Source organism: Vigna umbellata, chromosome 1, assembly GCF_029865625.1.
Source record: "Vigna umbellata cultivar VRB3 chromosome 1, Vumbellata_1.0, whole genome shotgun sequence".
In the NCBI taxonomy this organism is placed as follows: Eukaryota; Viridiplantae; Streptophyta; class Magnoliopsida; order Fabales; family Fabaceae; genus Vigna; species Vigna umbellata.
In genome coordinates, this window is record NC_142165.1 from 92,929,208 (window position 1) to 92,950,559 (window position 21,352).

Genomic DNA, 21,352 nt, shown 5'->3' on the forward strand with positions numbered 1-21,352 from the left:
TTAATTAGTCACCTAGTTCATAATCTTAAAGTTTATTTCATGAGCAAACCAACTAATTTAATACAAACAATTCAAAATTTTATTCCCTAATTTTTATATCCCTGAGTCAAAACAATTTGTATGGCTAAACATTCCCTGAAATTAAAATGGCTAAATATGTATATATAATATTAAAACATATTATATATATATATATATATATATATATATATATATATATATATTATAATTCTCATACTAATTTTTGTATGGTTTCCATTTCTTATAATTTTTTTGACATTATCTTCAACTTTCTTATATCAAAGACAATTTCATTTAATCTTTATTGTAAATAATATTATACACCAATATATATTATCATCGAATTTCTAGAGTTTTTAGTATTATAAAATTTTATATTAAACTTTATATTTTTATTAATGACAAAAATGATCTTCTTTTATATGGCTAAACAATATACATTAAAATGGCTAAACCCTTTCTTTCCTTGCATGAATTTACATAAGAAAATAGCGGTGTCAATCCTACGACCAATGACCAAGTAAAAGTTCTACTAATGATTCACTATATCATTCTTATAGCTATTCATTACCCAACACAGACGAAAATGGAGGAGGCGATGAAGAACTTACCCACGCGAAGACGAAAATGGTGGAAAACGATAGAGGAAGCATGATGACGCCAAGAGAAAGAGATGAACCACGAATGATCGGTGGAAGCGCAATGAAAGACGATGAACAAGGGAGGCCACGATGAAGCTTCATTTCACAGAGGAGGAAGGAGTTTGCAACAGAGAAAAAGTAGTTATTGTTTTTAGTTTTATGAAATTTTAACCCTCGAAAAGGATATTACCTCGGTTAAATAAAAAACGGAGGCAATAAGATACTTATGGCCTTGATTATTAAGATAATTGATGCCTAAAACCTTCAGAAAAAATTGAAATTAAAATATTAAATGAAAAATTTGAAAATTTCTTCAACTATAGGCCTCGATTTGTGGTTAAAATGAGACATAAAAGGTTTATGGCATCGTTTATTCGAGAAACCAAAGCCATAGGTATTGACAAAAGGAATTTGGAACGTTCAGTTTCAGAAAGGTCAACTATTTTGTAGTGAAAGTGTCAAGTTATAGAGAGTGCAAAGCGATTTTTGCAAAGTTTTTGGCCTCGATTGTCCATACAACTGAGGTAATATATCACATATAACATCGGTTCTATAGGCAACCGATGCCGTAAGACCTGTTCAGAAGAATGTTAGTAAACTTATAGAGGTTGCAGAGGGATTCTACAAGGTATTTGGCCTCGGTTGCTCAGAGAATCGAGGCAGTACGCCCTTCTCAAAAAAGTTGTCAGTTGAAAAGTTTGTTTTACAAATAGGGCAGATGAATTTTGTAGGGTTTAGGCCTCAGTTGCCCATATAACTGAGGCAATATACACTTAAATGTTTCGGTTCCCTTTTAATCGAGGCATGTAACTGATGTGAACCACATTTACCAAAGGTGATGTGAATCCAACCAATGAGGACGTGACCAAGAACAAGGGAAATGATTCACTTGAAGGACTTGGAGGACCTATGACAAGGGTCAGAACTAGGAAAGCAAAGAAATCTCTTCAAAATGTGTTGTCCATATTAATTGAATACAAGCTCTAACTTCTAGCATAATAGTTTTAAAATGCTTTAGTAATTTATTATACCATATGACAAGTAATGATGTTTAAGTATCATTACAAAACATCAAATATTTAAAAATATTTAAAATTATAGAAATAAATATTGTATTTAAAAAAAAATACATAGACCTATGTAATATATATTATTTTATCTTAAAAAAAGCAACAACAGATATTACATATAAATGATTACTTGATTACGGTTGTGTCAAAATATTCGGTTTGAAAATTTTTATAGATATTTTTGGATAATCTTCTTATAAATTTGCAAGAGAATTTTTTTTAATAAAGTTTTATATTAAAAAATAACAAGAATGATTGAAATCTCAAATTACTTAAAGAACACAATTTTTTGGGTCTTTTGAATGCATAATTTTGTTATAGTAAAAAAACAATATAGGGGTAAATTATTAAATTTATTGTCATTTAGTCTACTCAATAATCTTTTCTTTTGTATTAGATTATAGTGATAAACAATTATTTCTATTAAACTGGCATGATTTTCGTTCATTGATCCTTCTATTCAACTGAATAAGTGAAAGCTAAAAGGTATTAATTATAAATTAGAATTATGGAAATATTAACAAATCATAAAATTAACCAAGATCAACTATTTTAGAAAACGATTGCTTTTTTCTTATTTTACAAAAAAATTCATTGTGCTCCATTTTTATTCAAGCTATGATAAAAAAAATCCTCTCTCAAAACACTTCGGTTCCAAGAAAGAAAAATATATTTGTTACATATTTTATTATTGATACGTCTTAAAATAAGATATTTATTTCAGCTATATAAGAATAAATCTGTAAGCTTAGTTAACATTTAACCAGTAACGTATAAATAATGCAGATATTCAATCATAATAATAAAAAAAATGTCATTACCACCACAAATCACTATCAAAGTAAAATTATTGACTTCAAAACATACAACTATAAATATTTTAGGGATATGTGTATTAAAATTTATTGAAATGTGTAAGAAAATGCAAAAAAAAAAATATGTTTTTTATTCAGTTAAAGTGAACCATACAAAAAATAACCTTTTTAAACAAAAATCAACCATTTAATGTTTTTATTGAGTTAAATTTTGAAATTTCTCTTTTCCTTGATTGTAAATATATTCAACGAAAATACCCTCTTGAATTCAAACGAACAGAGCATTAGAGAAGAATTTACTGTTTCTTAGGAGGAGTTTTATCAAAATTAATTCATGCATATAAGTTATATGAAAAGAATTCTATAAGTTATTGTCATAATAAGTTAAGTTATAATGATGATATCGCACAGAATATTTGAGTGAACTATGGGAAATAAAGTAAAACCCGGTGGCCATCTTTAACACAAATCATCAGAAAAAGGACAGAAGACAGGACAAAGGCGAAAGGAGAGAAAGTTTCCATTGTATTGAGTTTCATCTTTTTCAAAAACTGAAACTATTTGCCACAAGCCCTATAACTCAACAAGGTAGGGTGATATACAAAAGGAAACAAAAACCAAAACCCTTGATTCCAAAGAAAAAAGAAATAGAAAAAGCAAACCCGAAAATTTGAGCCATTTTGATTGAGAGGATCTGGAACTGTAAGCACCCACACTTCAACACGTATAACACATTTACAGCTACATTCACAAAACTCCCCCGTACCTTCCATTCCTCTCTCTTCACCCCTGTTTCTGGAAAGAAAAGTATCTTTCTTTTGGGTCACAGTTTTTTTCTTAAAAGTCTTTTCTTTCCTTTTCCGGGAATACTGCTTCAGTTCCGTTCGTTCGAGGAATCCTATGTACCTCTTCAACTAACTAAGCCGCCGCAACTGCCCCCGTACGGAACGAGTACCCTTGCGTCTTGTTTGGCGACGTCGATTTTCTTTGTTCTTTATTCCTCAAAGCTTTCATCGATGAAGAAAGGTTCATGTTCTTCTCTTTCGCTTCGTCTATATCTATTTGTTCTTGCCTGCACTCCTGGCTACAAAACGGGGTGTCCCCTCTGCAACAAACAATCATAATCCCGATCAGATCTAATTCGCAATCAAAAGGGTCTTTCGGTAACCCAAAAAGATTCAAAAAAAATAAATTGTAATAAAGGGTGTTGCTGTGGGTGGCTGACTGACCTATACATGAAGATGTCTCTGTTGTCCCCGAGTGTCTTTTTACAGAGGAAACAGGCGGCGAGGAAGTGAGAGTGGTGATCCTCGAATCTGGTGTCGTGGAATGTCTTAGATCTCGGTGAGAAAACGGGAAGGGTGTTCCTTAATCGGGTTCTGGTGTAGGAGGTGGCGTAACCCATGGTCATAGACCTAGATACAAAATTGTTGGCTCGATGGCAAGCATCCATGTCGGTTAAGGAAGCCAGGCCGTGGTCTTGTTCCAAGTAAGAAGGTCTTGATGGAGTGGTAGACCTTGAGGAGCACATGAATTTAATTTAAGGTTTGGTTTGGGAAGTGATGTTCAGAGGAGGAGTGGGGAGTGTAGAAGAGAATGGAAGGAGATGGTTTTATAAACAGGGTTGATGGAGGAATGGAAGACCAAACAGAGAGAAATAGAGAGAGAAATAGAGAGAAACAAACAGCGGCAGGTTTGGTTCAAGGAATCCTTGAGTGTGAATCTATTGGCTGAAACTACCTGCATCAAGACCGTTCAAATTTGTGACTTTTTTTAGGAAATGTATGATTGGGGTGATAGACAGTTGCCACCAAAGTTTGTGTAAATTACAATGTCACTTACTTTCACTTCAAATTGCCAGGGCATCAAATACTTTTACTGCATTTAATTTTCATCACTTTCTGTTTTTAGTGTAATTTTAATTGTAAGTGATAAAATTTATAAATATATTTATTTGGTGCTAGCCATGATGAGTTCATTATAAATTTTTATTTATTATATATTTATTAACGTTATATTTAATCTGTCTTATTATAGTTAAATGTTAATAATGATGTTTAAGTATTCAATTTCTATAACTTTTTAGTTTTGATAATACATTTAAACGCGTTTTAAAATTGAAGAAAAGAAAAGCTAATTTAACTTCGTTTTGGATTGAAGTCTGTATTTCAAAATAAAAGATTGGAAACCACCCCCATGGATTTAACTTCTTTAAAATTACCACAATTCAATTAAAATATGAAAATTAATTAATTAAAAATACTTTCACTAAAACATTTTTAATAAATAATGATTATGGTTAAAAATAACTGTTCTAAATTACACTAAAAAGTGACATTTTGTAGTTCAAGGAGGAAAAGGGGGCTGTTTTTGGCAGAAAGAAAAGATCTTTCCCTCTCGGAAATGGTAGGTCCTATTTTGAACCAAAGTAGGCATATATGTGAGTAAGTTGGTCTCACTCGCGCTCTTCCTGGCATGTGGCGCGTGCTTCTAAAATTGATGTAAGAGGGTAAGAAAAGTGCGGGCCCAACCTCGCGCTTGAAAGTAACATACACAGTGTCCTGTTCTTAATGTACTTTTCCATAAATCAATTAATTTTAAATCATGGTTTATTTATTCTTTTGTTATTTAATTATTTTATTAAATTTCTTTTTTTATGACAATAATTAATTTAATTTATTTTTTAATTATCAGAACTACATAATTTAGTTTTCAATCAAATTTTTACGTCATTGTTTTAAACTTTTTGAAGAAAACAAATAAAAATTAAAAACAGATGAATTTAATCTATTTAACAATTCAATAAATAAAAATTAAACGGATTACAAAAAATTATTAAATCAAATTAAATTAAATTTAAAACCATCAAACTCACTTATAAATTTATGATACTATTGTTCTTAATATTTTACATGTTTATTACGTTTTTATACTGTTTATAGTTACCCGTAAATACAAAAACACATGCGTGATGTGTGTTTTGTTTTTATGATGTTAAAAAATAGTTTTTAAGTTTTATTGTAAATATAAATATTTTTATTATTTTATTATAAATAATTTTTATTTATTTTGTAGAAAGTTTTATAATTGAAAAATGGTTAAATTAAAAAATTATTTGAGCGATAAAATAATTATTTTAATTTTAATAGATATTTATTTGAAGGACAAAATTAATAAAACAAATGACAATAAAATAAATCACATATATATATATATATATATATATATATATATATATATATATATAGGTATAGACTTATAAGTATATATCTAACTAAAATAATATAGCATTGAGATATTTTAAATTTGAATTTTTATTATTATTTATTTGTGAAAACACATTTATTGTGCGTCCGGGCACTGATGAGGGCGGGAAGTGATCATCGGTGCAAGAGGCACGAAGTGCAAGGGACACTGACAAGGACCGGCTCCTGGCAGGCTTCTAGTGGAAGGGACACATGGACGAATCGAATATACACCGGAATGAGAAGGATCTAGAGACTGTATAGGTATGAGACTACACAGTTGAATGATAGCTTAAAGGGATTAATTCCGCATACTGACGAGGGCGGAGAGTGATCGCCGGTGCAAGAAGCACGAAGTGCAAGGGGCACTGACAAGGAGCGGCTCTTGGCAGGCTTCCAGTGGAAGGGATACATGGACGAATCGAACCGGAATGAGAAGATCTAAAAACTGTATAGATATACATGATAACTTAAAGAGATTATTTTAGCTACTCATATCACCAAATGCATTTGCTTTCGGTTACTCCATGGTTATTATTTACTTATACTGTTTTTATTGTTATAAACTACTATTCAGAGCATGTGAAAAGTTTATAGTTTTTCAAATGAATTTAAAGAGTCTAAAGATGATAAATATTATTAAAAAATAAGTATATTTAATATTAATTTAAAATACTTAAATCATGGTGTCTTTTGAATTGTGATCTAACTACAAATAGTTATATATAGTTATTTGTATGAAACACGGAGTTTTTTGTTTATATAATAGGCATGCATTGTGATCTAATTATAAATAAGTATATAGTTATTTATTATGAAACACGGGTTTTTTCTGTTTATATAATAGAAACAGTTTTAGAAGAGTAAAAGTTAAATTAGTATATAAATTAAAATTTTAGTAATTTTTTGTATTTCATTATCTTTCTTCATTTTTCTATATTATTATTTTAAATTTTTAGATTTCTTTTTTCTTAATTAGTTGATTCGACTTAGAAGGCATCAAAATTTTGGATAATACAATGCTCGTTTTTTTTTCTTAAATGTCTATTTGTTCTCTTTTAGTGATGTATCAGAGCATTGAGATTTGCGGTTGTATGTGAGATCTTAATTTCTCTTACAGTTCTTCAGTAATTCGTACATATCTAAATTTATTAAGCTTTTGGATTCTGTTTTAAGAGAGTATAAATATAGATAAGGAAGGTTATGTTGTTATTTAATTATATATATATTGCGTTTTAAAACTTTAGTTGTGTCATTTTAAGTACTTAGAGAGTGAAATTTGGATGTTTATTGAATTTGGTGCAAACGATTGTTTGTGTGTTTATATTATAATGTTTGAAGTTGGTAAGAAATGTGAAATTTATATTTTTGTATTGTGAATTTTGAATTATATATTTAAGGAATTTCTAGTATAATTTACCATATTTATGTGTATATTTGAAATATTTTATCTAACATAATAATTTTAAATGTTTAATGAAAATATATAAAATTTATACGAATAATACTTATCCAAGTAATAACTATCCTGGTTAGTGTTTATTGTGCATTAAGTATTGACTTCATTAATAAGAAAAAACCACACGAACATCCAAATCTAATAAGAGGATTTAATTGTAAAAGCTTGATAAAGGTTACTGTCATTGTATACATACAAATAGAATTACACTATTTTTTTAAGGTAATGACATGGTAAATGAGTGTAAATGTGGTCATAAATAAGTAATACTTTGTTCATAATGAAGTTTTTTTATTTTCATCATGACACTTTCAACTACTTTAACAAATAAAGATCTTCAAAGATAAATAATATCATCGTCTGATAACTTTAATGGAATGATTTTTTTTACTATTATTGACTTTTATATTTTTTTAAGCATATATTTTGTCTTAACAAATTTAAAGAACATGTTAAGATTTGTGCATGTAAAAAATCATAGGAATGATAGAATTTATTAGTTCAATCTATTGTTGGCTCGTAAAAACAATGGGTACGACAAGTTGGACCATCGTCACTGGACAGGATAGAAATCTTAGCTTGTAATATCAAATAGCAATTAAACGACAAGGAAATAAAAATAAAACTTTTTCGTTACAATAAGTTTTTGTTTTAATTAAATTTCTTTCTAGTGTATTTTTACGGTAATATGATTGAAGGAGTAAGAATGGAAATATATTCTGAATATGAAATGAAAAAGGAAGAAAATAATTTAGAGCATGTTAGCTTAGAATATATTTCTTCCACCTTCAAATAATGACAGCTCCATTTCATAGAAATTGTTTTCCATTATAAATAAGATCTTATTGTTACATTTATCCATATTTATATACAGGAACACTACCTTTGTAATTATCACCCAAAAATATTCCATATGACATTACAGATAACCTTTAAATGGAGACACTACTTGATAACATGTTTTACTTATTCTTTCTTCCTTTTTTTTTATTAATTTTTAATTTCATTCTATTATTGTTAATTTCTACATTTGGTTGTGGTTCGAAAGGAAATTGACCTGCTGTAAAACTGGTTTTTGCATTGTTTCTCTCCTGCGAGTCATTGAAAAAGAATTAAGTAAGGAAAAACACCACTCCGGGTGACTTCATGGAGGAATAATATTTAATGTTATATATTTTTCATGTAATATTTAAGGATTTTATTGTAATAATAAAACAAACCAACAAATAATTAGTAAAGTAATATGATTTTCTTTTAAAACATCATTATGTAGGAATGGAAATGGAACAAAATATAAGTATAGTTAGTGGTTACTAATTACATTTTAAAATATCTACTTGTTAGTTGTTGTATACTTATTTGAAAACAATCGCCCTATTATTTTTAAATATATATGTATGTTTGTGGATTTTTGCTTAAAATTTTTAAAAAAATTACTAAAGAGAATTACTTTTCTAAATATCAACTGAAATAAAAGTTTGAATGCTGAATTCTAAATATAATTCAAAAACACTATAAATAAATTCTAAAATGCTGAATTATTGGAAGATGAATATTATGCCAAATTTGGCAATGTGATATCCTTTCTTTAAAATTTGAAAACACGATCTAAGATTCAAGAAGATGAACAAATTAAGATAGATTTTTTTAGAAGTGCACCAAAAGAAAAACTATATATATATATATATATATATATATATATATATATATATATATATATATATATATATATATATAATTTAAATATAAAAAAGTTTCATTTTTGTCCAAGACATAGAAAATTATTAATAGGGATAATGAGATTGGATGATACGAGTTCAACTACATACATACTTTTTTCTCTACAGTAAAAGTTCATATACATTTTCATTTTTATCTTCATTTTTGTGCATATGAAATTTCTGTTATATATCAATAAATGGTTATTGATGGTATCGTGTATTAATTAAAACAATAAAATTGTGGAGGTTTAATAATTTACACTGATCCTATATTATTTAAGAGTCAACATTAAAGTTAATTTAAATAAACATTTCTCTTTCAATCTCCTTATATATGTTTAAGAACAAAATTATAATTATATAAAATTATAAAATAAAATATCAAAGAATAATTAGAAATGTTTTAAATAATTGCATAAAAAGAATACAATTACAACTAACTAAAATTTTAAAATAACTATCACTTTTATCAATTTTGCAAACATTGAGATCAAAAGTATACGGGATTCAAGCAAGCTTAATAAATGTTAAACAAGTTAAATTGTTAAATTATTAATAAACAAATAAAAAGAATGTATGTAAAAACTTATAAAATGACATTTTAGAAGTGATAGTGGTTTAAAAATAGTGAGACTCATTTATTTAAATATTAAAAGATTTTAATATAAATAGTTTTGTCATGAGTTTCATTATTTTAAAACATTATATCTAGAAATCACTTTACAAAGGTCTTTGACTTCTTTCTAATAATCATTTCTCTCTCTCATCTAATTGAAGAACTGACCATATGATTGATTTGTTTAGTGAGCTCGTCAATTTAGACTGATCAATTTTTTTTGTTTAAGTAAGCTGGGTTTCAAACATTTTTCTCGATCTTTTATGTTATTTGTTGCATGTGAGCTTTATTCCATTTACATGCGTTTTTTGAGTCATCAACATAAGTCTTTATTGATCAGTGATCATAACGGTATTTCCTGACCGTTCTTGTGTGTAGGTAGAGCATCCTACAAGTTAGGAAGAGTTTTGTTGGTTATAGTCTTTTGAGTTGGGATTGTTCCATTTTGTGTAGCTATTCTGAATTATACTAATCATTCATATTTATGTAGAAAAGAATTATTAGGTGAGGAGAGTGGTAGAAGGTCATGTCATAAGAATAATCATAGGATTCTTATGATTGTGACAGGAACTAACCTTGTATATGTTAACTCGATATAGAAATATTTTGGTCACCTCAAGTGCATGACTTCACTAGTTTGACTCGATGACACATATTTGGATAAATTGAGTTTTATAAAAGTTTTGGTTGGATGTATATTTAAGTGAGAATTGAATGAATCATTATATTATAGTTACATGTTATCTCTTTCTCAAACTAGCTTACTTTATTTTGTGTTTTGTGGTTGATATAATATTTTTTCTTTTTGTAATGGTCATTGGTACGAGCAAATAGAATAAAAGAGGTAAGAGAATCTATTTTAGATGAGAAGCCAATTGTCTAAGTTATAAAAAGATTTGTAATCATGGTAGTTATAGTTTAAAAAAAATATTATTATAGAACCTTGAAAATGTACATATATTTTATTATTGTAGTCTTATTTGGACGAATGTATTAATATAAGATATATTTTGGATGAGTATTTTTTGAATAAAAATGTTTTGTTTTAATAATTGTATGCTATTAAAATGAAATGTTAAATTGTGTAATAATATAATAATGCAATAAAATTAGAAATAAAGGTAAAAATTTCAGGTTAAACTTATATAAATGAATACTTAAATATATTATGATGTGATAATAAATTTGTAATAAAAAATATTAAAAAGATAAATAATTATATATATATAAAAGAATTGTTTAACTAAAAACTGAAAAAATAAATGTGTAATAAAAAATTATTCAAATAGAACAAAACAAAGACAATAAAATATGTAAATTATCAAAAAGTATTTTATGAATTTATATAAATGATATTTTCAAAATGAAAATAAAAAAATTCGTACTTATTTATTTTTATATTAAATTAAAAAATAAATATGATATTCTCCTTACACATACGGATAGTGTCTTTAATCAAATAGATTGAAAAAAATGGGTAGATTAAAAAACTAAAAGATCAATATTTAATCATTTTTTTTAGTAATATTTTAACAAAACGAGACTACGTGTCACTGTTTTATTAAAACGAACCCATTACAAACTATTCACGTATGTGTAGTTAAAAATGTAAAAAAGAATTCTCAAAGACATTTTTCAAAACTAAATAACCACATGTGCAGATTAATTTATTATTTCTAATGATTTACCGTGGAGGTGCGTGTAATAACGTGCCATGAGTGTAGGTGGGAAAGCATTGGTAGGAGTATTTGTTTTTCCACTGGACCAAAACCTGCGGTTTTGCTTTTTCCCAAAAACCTTGCTCCTCACTCCAGGACCCTGATTTGACGTCATAAATTCTTTTAACTTTTTCGAAACGAGATTCTTTTGTCGTTTTCATAAACAAGGGCCCACTTCCCAATACCATCGACGCTTTGGGCCCCACACCCATCATGTTGATGATAATGCATGGCATGACTTGTTCCATAGTTTTATGACTTTGGGAATCGCTTATTTTTAATTAAATTCATTTTTTTTTAATTTTTCACGCAAAGGACAAATTAGAGAGAGCGCTTTTCCCAAAGACTAGTAGTGTACACAGCCACAGCCCACTCTACACGACCCACCTGTTCCCCTTCTTTCAACGCTCTACACGTGCCTATGGTACGTGCCATCGCCCAACACATGTACTTCTCTTTCCCTGCCACCTGTCTTTACATATTCTCCTCGCTACACATTTCTATAATCTTATGTCATCTCATCTCCCTCAAACTCACCAATTTACTGTTACTTCCTTCTTAATTCCTATTTTAAAACAGTACTCTCGCCGATCTAACATAAAAAAATATATTATTTTCTTCTCTTCTTAAATTATTTTATTATTCTCCTAAAAATCCCACCAAATGTCTTAATTCTTAGGAAACATAAACAGAACTTTTTTTTATTAAAATACCCAACTTTATATAATTTTAAATAACATTTTAAAATAAAAAATATCTATTTATGAGTTTTAATCAATATCTGAAAACACGCTGTAACCAAAATATTTATTTTAAAATATTAACGTTGTTTTAAAATATTTTCATTCGATACTTAACTTGTAGATGGAACTTGGAAGCATTTGGAGTAGTTTGTAAGCAAGGGTCGTATACAAATTGAAAACTGAAACAGTTTCAATACATTGAAAGACAGATCAATAAAAGTATCTCTGCGTTTTACAAGCCAACTTAGCCAATGTATTTTTTTTTTTATATTTTGTATGTGTGTATTTAACCTTGTTTTTGAGCATTGATCAAAGGATTAAGACATTTGCCAATATCATCTGTTTAATTTACATGATATAATCAATAGTAAGTTGGAATTAAATTAATGTTTTAAGTAGTTGCATAAAGTTAAATCATTAAGCCTGGTTTATTGTTAGATACACTTTGGTAGTGACTAAGCTACATTTTTTGTGTGTCCCGGTTAATTGCACATGAACAGCTATAAACTATATGCCATGTTATTGCTTTATTCATTAATAAAGATTGATAACTTTTTTATTTATTAAAAACGAATATATTCCATTTATGATTCTAGACAAACATTAGAAAAAAAGTGTCATGTATGAGGACATCCAGAAGCTACCCAAAAAACATAGAACTAGAAAGATCTTAAGTCCCTATTTAAGTATGAATTGAAGTGGGGTCTATGGTCTTACTTTTTTAAATTATGAATTATAATAAGTAATTGAGTTTTTTTAATAATACTTAATAAATAAAACTATTCCACCTTTTTAGTATTTTTTTTAGTTTATCTCGACGATTTTTTGCTATGATTTTATTTCAGAGAATTTGAAGAAACATAAATGAATAGATGCTGATTTCAAAGTATTGAAAGAAACCATTAAAGAAAAATATGCTAAGAGAAAAATGACAATTGAAAGTGATAGATGACTTGACATAAATAAAATATTTTTAGAAAAATACAATTTTGTGGTGTTGTTAGCTAACATTTGATGTGATATGTTGACGATTTTATTTTTGGGAAAATAGATTAATTAGATTATGTTTTCCGATATTAAATAATTTTATAAGTGAAGTAACAGGAGTTGAAAATGACACGTGGCGGTAGATATGAAGAAAGGGAAAATCTGCGGCATTGATGGTTTTCACTCGAAGTTTTGAAAGTTTTAGCAATTACGTGAAGATGTATTCATTGCTGTTAAAATGGTTTTCATTCGAGAGTTAATTTTGTTCGATTTTTCGGATTGAATTTAAAAAAAATATAATTTTTTATGTAAATTAGTTTTTAATTCGGTTTATTCAGATTAAATTAGTGAAAAGTCATATTATTCATTAATTTACTTAATTTAATTATTTATTATTTTAAGTTTTAATATTAGTAGTTAGTATTTTTTTATTATATTATAGATAGAGATTAAAAAAAATGTTTCAAGAGAAAAATATTATAGATTTATCTATTCTAATATTATAAATGGACAAATGATACAAAAATGATTAATATTCAAAACTTATTTGTTCGTCTTTTATCTTTGTTTTTGGATTACGTTTAGATTGTATAATATTTCTTTTTTGTTTTGAATTTTCTTTTGAGTTTAACATTATTTTATAGTGAAATTTATTTAGATTTAAATTAAAAAAATTATAATTTTTTGGTTTGAATCGGATTCAAATTTTTTCAACTTGCTAATAAATAAAATGAATTAGATTAATTCATTAAGTGACCAATCCATAATGAGTCGGACAAGTGAGATTACCCATTTTTTACAACTTTAAATATATCATAAGAAGAGAATTTTGAATAGTGCCTGACAACTCAAACAACATTTACTTTTCTACCATGTTTTGTCCTTTTGACCTCCTAGAAATTTTAATAAAGGTCATATTTTAAAATACGATTTTTTTTTCTACGAAAATTATGTACGACTTACTCCTATTTTATAATCTTGTTAAAGTATATTAATTTCTTATATTTTATAAAACCCTCCATTTACATAAAAATCATGCTTTAAGCATTATAGTAATATTTTTACTGTTAACTAAAAATCATTAAAAGTACACAATTATAATTTAGACTTGTAAAGCCCATATATGATTTTAAACAATTTTGAAAAGAGTGTGTGGTCAACATTCTTATGGTCAAAATTGATGTTTCGAACTAAATAATTGATGTTTTTTTATTCCATATTATAACTTTTTAATCATCTTTCTCCTTAAAAAAAAATATATATATATATATATTTGCGTTTGAATGGTGAGTAGACATTAGTTAGGTTTGACCATTGATTTATATAACTATTATTCATTATTTATTGTTATATAACAACATAATCATACATTAAATCTATAAGAAAATTGTTGAGTTTCATACTAAGAATCCTTAGTATTTTTTTTTTTCATTTTATAGAAAACAAGATATATTTATTAAACTGACTTATTGAAATAACTGACTAAAAAATTTCTTTCTTCCAAAATATTATAACCTAAACATGTCAATACGATACTCTCTGTTATAAATAACTATGTATACAACCACCATTTATCATATTACAACATAATTATCATATATTCTTATCACATAATGTAAGTGTTTGAGAAAAGAGAGAAAACAAGAATTCCAGATAAAGCAGAAAGTGAATGAATAGTAGTAGTATAAAGTACAATGAAAGTAAAATATTTATACAAAAAGGAAGAGAGAAAAAAAAAACAGAATTAACAAAACTAACAAACTTATTCTAAAACACTGGAACCGAACGCCTTCCGAGTGTTCAGCCGTTCGGTAGTCTGCAGCTGCTCGACAAGATCCTGTTGTCCATAGCCGTTCGATAATCTGCAGTCGTTCGGTGGTCTTTATTTCTCTGCAGCCGCTTGACAAAATCATGTTGTCCATAGCCGTTCGATAATTTGCAGATGTTCGGTGGTCTTCAGCTCTTTGTAATTGTTCGGTGGTCTATCACATACATTTCAATTCAATTTATATTTTGTTTCATATTATATATAATTTACACCATAGATTTCAAATTTTACATTGTACATAATTAATCACGTCGTAACTTACACAATCACATTAATTTTATCATTCAAAATCATATATTTTAACACAAAATAAATTCTAATAAATTTCAATCATCAATCATCACACTAATAATATTTAAGTATGATAAATATAACAATTCAATAAACTATAAAAAATTAATAGTTGTTTGCCTAGATGTTTGTTCATTCAACAACTTCTTTTAACTCTGGTGTTTTTACTGAATTGTATTACACACAAGGAAAAAAGAGTTACTCAACAATTAAACTTTTTGGATATTGAAAATATTACTGGAATTTTTCATATTTTATGGGATTTTTCTTGCAAATTTTTTATAAAATTTTGAGAGAATAGATTTTTTTTTCATTTTTTTCAAAGAGTTTTAATTGACAAGTAATTTTTCATGGAAAATTATTTCCTACAAAATTATTAAATTTCCAATTATTTCATACAAAATTTTCTATAAAAAATGTTGTGTAAAAAATATTTTGCAAAAAATTAGTTATAATTTTTTTGCAAATTATTTTTCATAACAAAATATGTAAATATTTTCTAAAAAAAGTTGCGAAAAAAATTAGGAGAAAATACTTATTTTTAGTGGTGAAATTATCATCATATGTATTATCCTTGTCAAAACATATAACACTTAGGATATTTTTCAGAGGTACAAAATTTTCCACACAAAAACTTGAAATATCATAACAAAGTCACATCATAATAAAAATCATCTACCATAATATACTCTAAAATTTAACTAATTATTCTTATTATCACAATTTTTTAACCAAGAAGTTCCAAACTTCATGACTTATTTAAAAAGTTAAATTTATACATAAAATATTTTGATTAATAATCTAAACATATCATTATATTTTTGAACTAAGAAATATCGGTATTTGTTGTAACATCCCAAAATATAGTAATCACCATAATTTAGAATTAATCACAATTAACAGTAAACAGTAACAGTCTTTACAATATACAGGGTCCAAAAGCCGAACGGCATAAGTTACAGCGTTTCAATACACCTATCAAAACAACGAACGCTAATTGACGAACGGTTTTACAAAAACACTAAACCGAACGTTCATAAAATAACTAAACATCACAGTCTGAACTAACGAGCTCTCTAAGGCTCGGCTTTAACTTCAACCTCAACCAGATTGGCGTCATCCAAAATTTCTTCTTTCAGCATTTCTTCAAGGGATGCACCACCATCTGCTCACATCCACAACGGATGATCATTGCATTTGACAAGACGGAGATACATGGACAGTAGACAACACAAATGAAATGCAAGGGTAAGCTTATAATATTTAATTCATACGTTCAGCATACACATTCAAAATATCAATATACACGTATAACATACACTTTAACATAATGGAACATAGAAATTTTTATAAATATAAAAGACGACCGTCCGGACTGTATGAACCGTGTAGCTACAGGCGTCCTTGCACCCGAGTGATGTAGTAACTGGGATACCCTCAACAGCTGCCACTCGAGGTTAATCCTTCGCCCCTGCTAAGTGAGGGATACGAAAGACCTCCTGCCATTCCCACACATGACTACTCCCTTCTACGTGAAGATGAGCATCAAGGAATATCAGGATGGACCAAGCCAGCATTAGCTATCCATAGTCATACTTTACCAATCCCATCTTTCAATATATATATATATATGAGACGTTCCTCCCTGGAACGCTCGTCCAAAATCCAACATCATAAATTCAGTTCTCATAGTGTTCACACTTTAATTTACCATATTCCATCATCTTTTACATCATTAGATTCAGGAGTCAAAAATGACGAACGCTCAATCCATTAAAGAAGTAGGACGAACGTCCAAATAAGGTTACTGAATACTCAGGGAACTATACAACAAACGAAATTTGCTATTTGGTCAGTTAGATGAACTGACTCGACTTGAAGTGTATTGGTACTTAGAAAATCTTTGTGATAAAAACATGAACCAGATTTAATACACATTGGAATGTCAAGAATACTTAAAATCATATTTGAAGATGGTTGCATAATGAAAACTAAGGCCAGGGATTTAACGGACGTACGGAGAATGAATGTCCAATACTTTAGAACGAACGCTATTTTATCAAATAATTATTCAATTAGTACGAACGCGAGGTATGAGACCAAGCGAGATTTAGAATGGACGCTCGTGATAAGACCGAGCGCATTATTAAGAACGGACGCTCGACATAAGGCCGAACGCTATGAATGACGAATCGCTCGACATAAGGCCGAACACTATAAAGGACGAACGTTCGACATAAGGACGAACGCTATCAAAGACGAACGTTCAACATAAGGCCGAACGCTATTTCGAACGAGCGCTTCGGTATAAGACCGAGCGTTACTTATTCATAAAGTTTTAAATATTTAAATACTGTTGAGCTAGACGAACGCTCAGACCGTCAACTGGGGACGCTCGCTCTCGAGCAGAATTCTTTCCAAATGAAGGAATTCTATTCTAAGTTATTTTAAAGAAAAACCGAACGGTCTAAGACCGTACAGTGACGAGCGTCAATTATCAAGGGAATAATTTAGGTTTTCAGATTTCTCAAGCTTAACGAATTTCCAGATTTCAACATCTCAACATATACCTTATAATTCAAACAATTCTCAAATCTTTAAACTTTATAAATTCTACTTCCAGATTAATTCCCATTCAACAATCAACCCATTAATAACTCATACATTATAATATTCATCCAATACCAAGATCATACAACATACAACTTTACAGATCATTCATATACACAAGCATAAAATTCTCAGTACATACATGCATCACTTTTCATATATCATCTCAGAATCATTATCATATTTTCAAACTTCACACACGCACATGCAGTACAGAGATCACATGAATTAAATCTAATAAGCTTCCCTTACCCGGATTGAAATTCAAGCTTGTCCTAGATGTAAAAATAGCTTCGTCCAACTATGTTTTGCTTAGGTTCTTGACTCTTCCAGAACAAACTCTAACCACAGATTATAGATCACTCAGTATACAAGTTTGCATGCAACTAAAACCCTATTTTTCCAGAAACCTAAGGACGAACCACAGTAAGGGGACTTACCAGGTTGGGTTCAAATTCTGTTCGGTCCAAAATGAAGATCACAGCTGGACGAACATTTCTATGGTGCTGAAATCGTGATTGGAGAAGAGGTGTGAGTTTTACAGTAAAGAGAAGTTTACTGGTGCAAGAGAGAAGTTGGAGAAGATGAGAGGTTTGGTTTTCTGAGGAAGAAGATGAATGGTACAGGTGAGTGGAAGGGTTTTCGAAAATTCATTTTTGTTCCTTCTCATTCCAGACGAACTAGCGTCTCGCGTGATGACACCTGCACTCCCACTTCTGCCTTTAGAATTTCCATCGTGACAAGTGGCATGCGTGCATGCAGCGCTTGGTGCGTTTTTAATGCACTGAGTGTGTGACGTGGTGCGTGTTTCAGAGAATGATGGGGCTCGGTTTCAGTGCACTGCAGGGAGATTTAAAAGCAGATTTGAAGAGGGATTTAATAAGCATTATAGTGTGCACTAATCTGGTTTAACACAGAATTATTATTGCTAATTATATAGGGTTTTACATTCTCCCTAACTACAAAAATTTTCGTCCTCGAAAATTTAGAAATTACAAGCAAATAAGTGCGGATACAAATCCTTCATTGCACTCTCCACTTCCCACGTTGAATCTCCAGTCTTAGCGTCCCACACTATCTTCACCAAACGAATGTCCTTTCCTTTATGTAATTTGGTGCGTTCTTCTTCAATGCGGACTGGCTGCAGCTCCAACGTTCGGTCTGGACGCAGTTGAATGTTTTCCAGCTCCAAGACATGAGAAGGATTAGCTATATATCTCCTAAGCTGAGACACATGGAAGACTGGATGCAGATTTGATAGCTGAGGAGGCAATGCGAGTTCATAAGCTACTGGTCCAATCTTCTTCAAAATCTGGTACGGCCCTATGAACTTGGGAGACAGCTTCTTTGGGCGAACGACTCTCCCTACTCCAGTGATAGGATTTAGTCTCAAAAACACGTGGTCTCCTGCAGCGAACTCCAATGGTCTTCTTCTTCTATCCGCATAGGACTTCTGCCTGCTCAGGGACGTCTTCAACCTTTCCTGGATCAATTTAACTTTCTCGGTCGTTTGCTGGATGAGTTCAGGTCCAGTTAGCACGTTCTCTCCCTCTTGGAACCAGCAAAGTGGCGTTCGGCATTTCCTCCCATAGAGAGCTTCAAACGGCGCCATTCCAATGCTAGACTGGAAGCTATTGTTATACGCGAACTCCACCAGTGGCAAAACCTCATCCCACGCGCCTAAGTGGTCTAGGACGCACGTCCTCAGTAAATCTTCTAGCGTCTGAATGGTACGTTCGGATTGTCCGTCAGTTTGCGGATGATATGCTGAACTCATCTGCAGTTTGCTTCCCAACTCACCTTGTAACGATTGCCAAAACCGAGATGTGAATCTCGTGTCTCGGTCAGAAATTATGCTTGAAGGCACTCCATGAAGACGAACGATCTCCTTGATGTACAACTTAGCCAAATTTGTCATTGACATCTTCAAGTTCACGGCTAAGAAGTGGGCGCTCTTAGTTAATCTATCCACGATCACCCAGATTGAATCATGATTCCTGACCGTGCGTGGTAGATGAGTCACAAAGTCCATGGAGATGCTGTCCCACTTCCATTCAGGAATCTCCAATTGTTGAAGCAATCCACCTGGTCGTTGGTGCTCGGCTTTAGCACGCTGACAAGTTAAGCAAGAAGCCACAAAGCGAGCGACATCACTCTTCAATCCAGGCCACCAGAACGAACGTCTAAGATCTTGGTACATCTTAGTCATACCGGGATGTATGCTAAGACGACTATGATGTGCCTCTTCTAAAATAATCCGCTTCAGCTCTCCATCATTAGGGATGCACGTTCTACCAAGGTAACGTAGCATACCGTCCGTCCCAGCATTGAATTCCTTAGCTTTATCTGAACCGAGCGCGCCAAAGATCTTCACCAGCTCCTCATCCTCACGTTGCTTCATCCAGATACGATCAAATACATTACTTGATATTCTAAGGTTACAGCACTTGATACTGTTCGGTTCCAGCTCAAACTGCAACCTTAGATCTCTGAAACTTTCCACTAAGTGTAGCTCCTTCACCATCATTAATGAGACATGCACTGCCTTCCTGCTTAGGGCGTCCGCCACTACATTGGCCTTCCCGGGATGATAGAGCAACTCAAATTCGTAATCCTTCAAAAATTCTAACCAACGCCTCTGCCTCATGTTCAGCTCCTTTTGATCAAATAGATACTTGAGGCTCTTGTGATCACTGAAGACTTGGAATGTAGACCCGTACAAGTAGTGCCTCCAAATCTTCAGTGCGAAAACGACCGCTGCCAATTCTAGGTCGTGCGTTGGATAATTTCTCTCGTGAACCTTCAGTTGGCGAGACGCGTACGCTACCGCTCGTCTCTCTTGCATAAGCACACAGCCAAGCCCTTGATGAGATGCGTCACAGTATACTTCAAAGGGCTTGGACGTGTCTGGAATGATTAATACCGGAGCGCTCGTTAATTTCACTTTCAGCTCCTGAAAACGCTCCTCACACAGATCAGTCCAGGCGAACGATTGATCCTTCCTAGTCAACTGAGTTAGCGGGGCTACTATCTTAGCAAATCCTTCAATAAAACGCCTATAGTAGCCCGCGAGTCCCACAAAGCTACGAACCTCAGTGACCGTACTCGGACTCTTCCAATCCAACACCGCTCGCACTTTAGCTGGATCTACTGAGATACCTCCAGCTGACACCACATGTCCCAAAAACTGCACCTCCTTCATCCAGAATTCGCACTTGGACAGCTTTGCATATAATTCCTTCTCACGTAATACTCCAAGTACAAATCTAAGATGTTCCTCATGCTCGTCTTCTGTCTTGGAATAGACGAGAATATCATCTATGAAGACGACTACAAACTTATCCAAATAAGGCCTGAAGATGCGATTCATATACTCCATGAACACGGCTGGAGCGTTCGTCACTCCAAATGGTATCACCACGTATTCATAATGCCCATACCGAGACCTGAACGCTGTCTTATGAATATCATCCTCCTTAACTCTGATTTGATGATATCCGGATCTCAAATCAATCTTTGAAAATACTGCAGCCCCATGCAGTTGATCTAGCAAGTCATCTATCCTCGGCAATGGGTATTTGTTCTTG

General features: G+C 30.8%; 1 protein-coding gene across 1 annotated transcript; it reads right to left on the reverse strand.

Moving 5' to 3' along the window:
* Positions 1-3,054: 3,054 nt before the first annotated feature.
* LOC148206825 (FCS-Like Zinc finger 2-like) lies at positions 3,055-4,218 on the reverse strand. Its single transcript, XM_088104796.1, has 2 exons — positions 3,777-4,218; positions 3,055-3,652 (listed from the first exon to the last, which is right to left on the reverse strand). Exons 1-2 carry the CDS (start codon positions 4,076-4,078, stop codon positions 3,466-3,468), a joined length of 489 nt encoding a protein of 162 aa, XP_087960922.1. The 5' UTR covers positions 4,079-4,218; the 3' UTR covers positions 3,055-3,465.
* Positions 4,219-21,352: the final 17,134 nt, after the last annotated feature.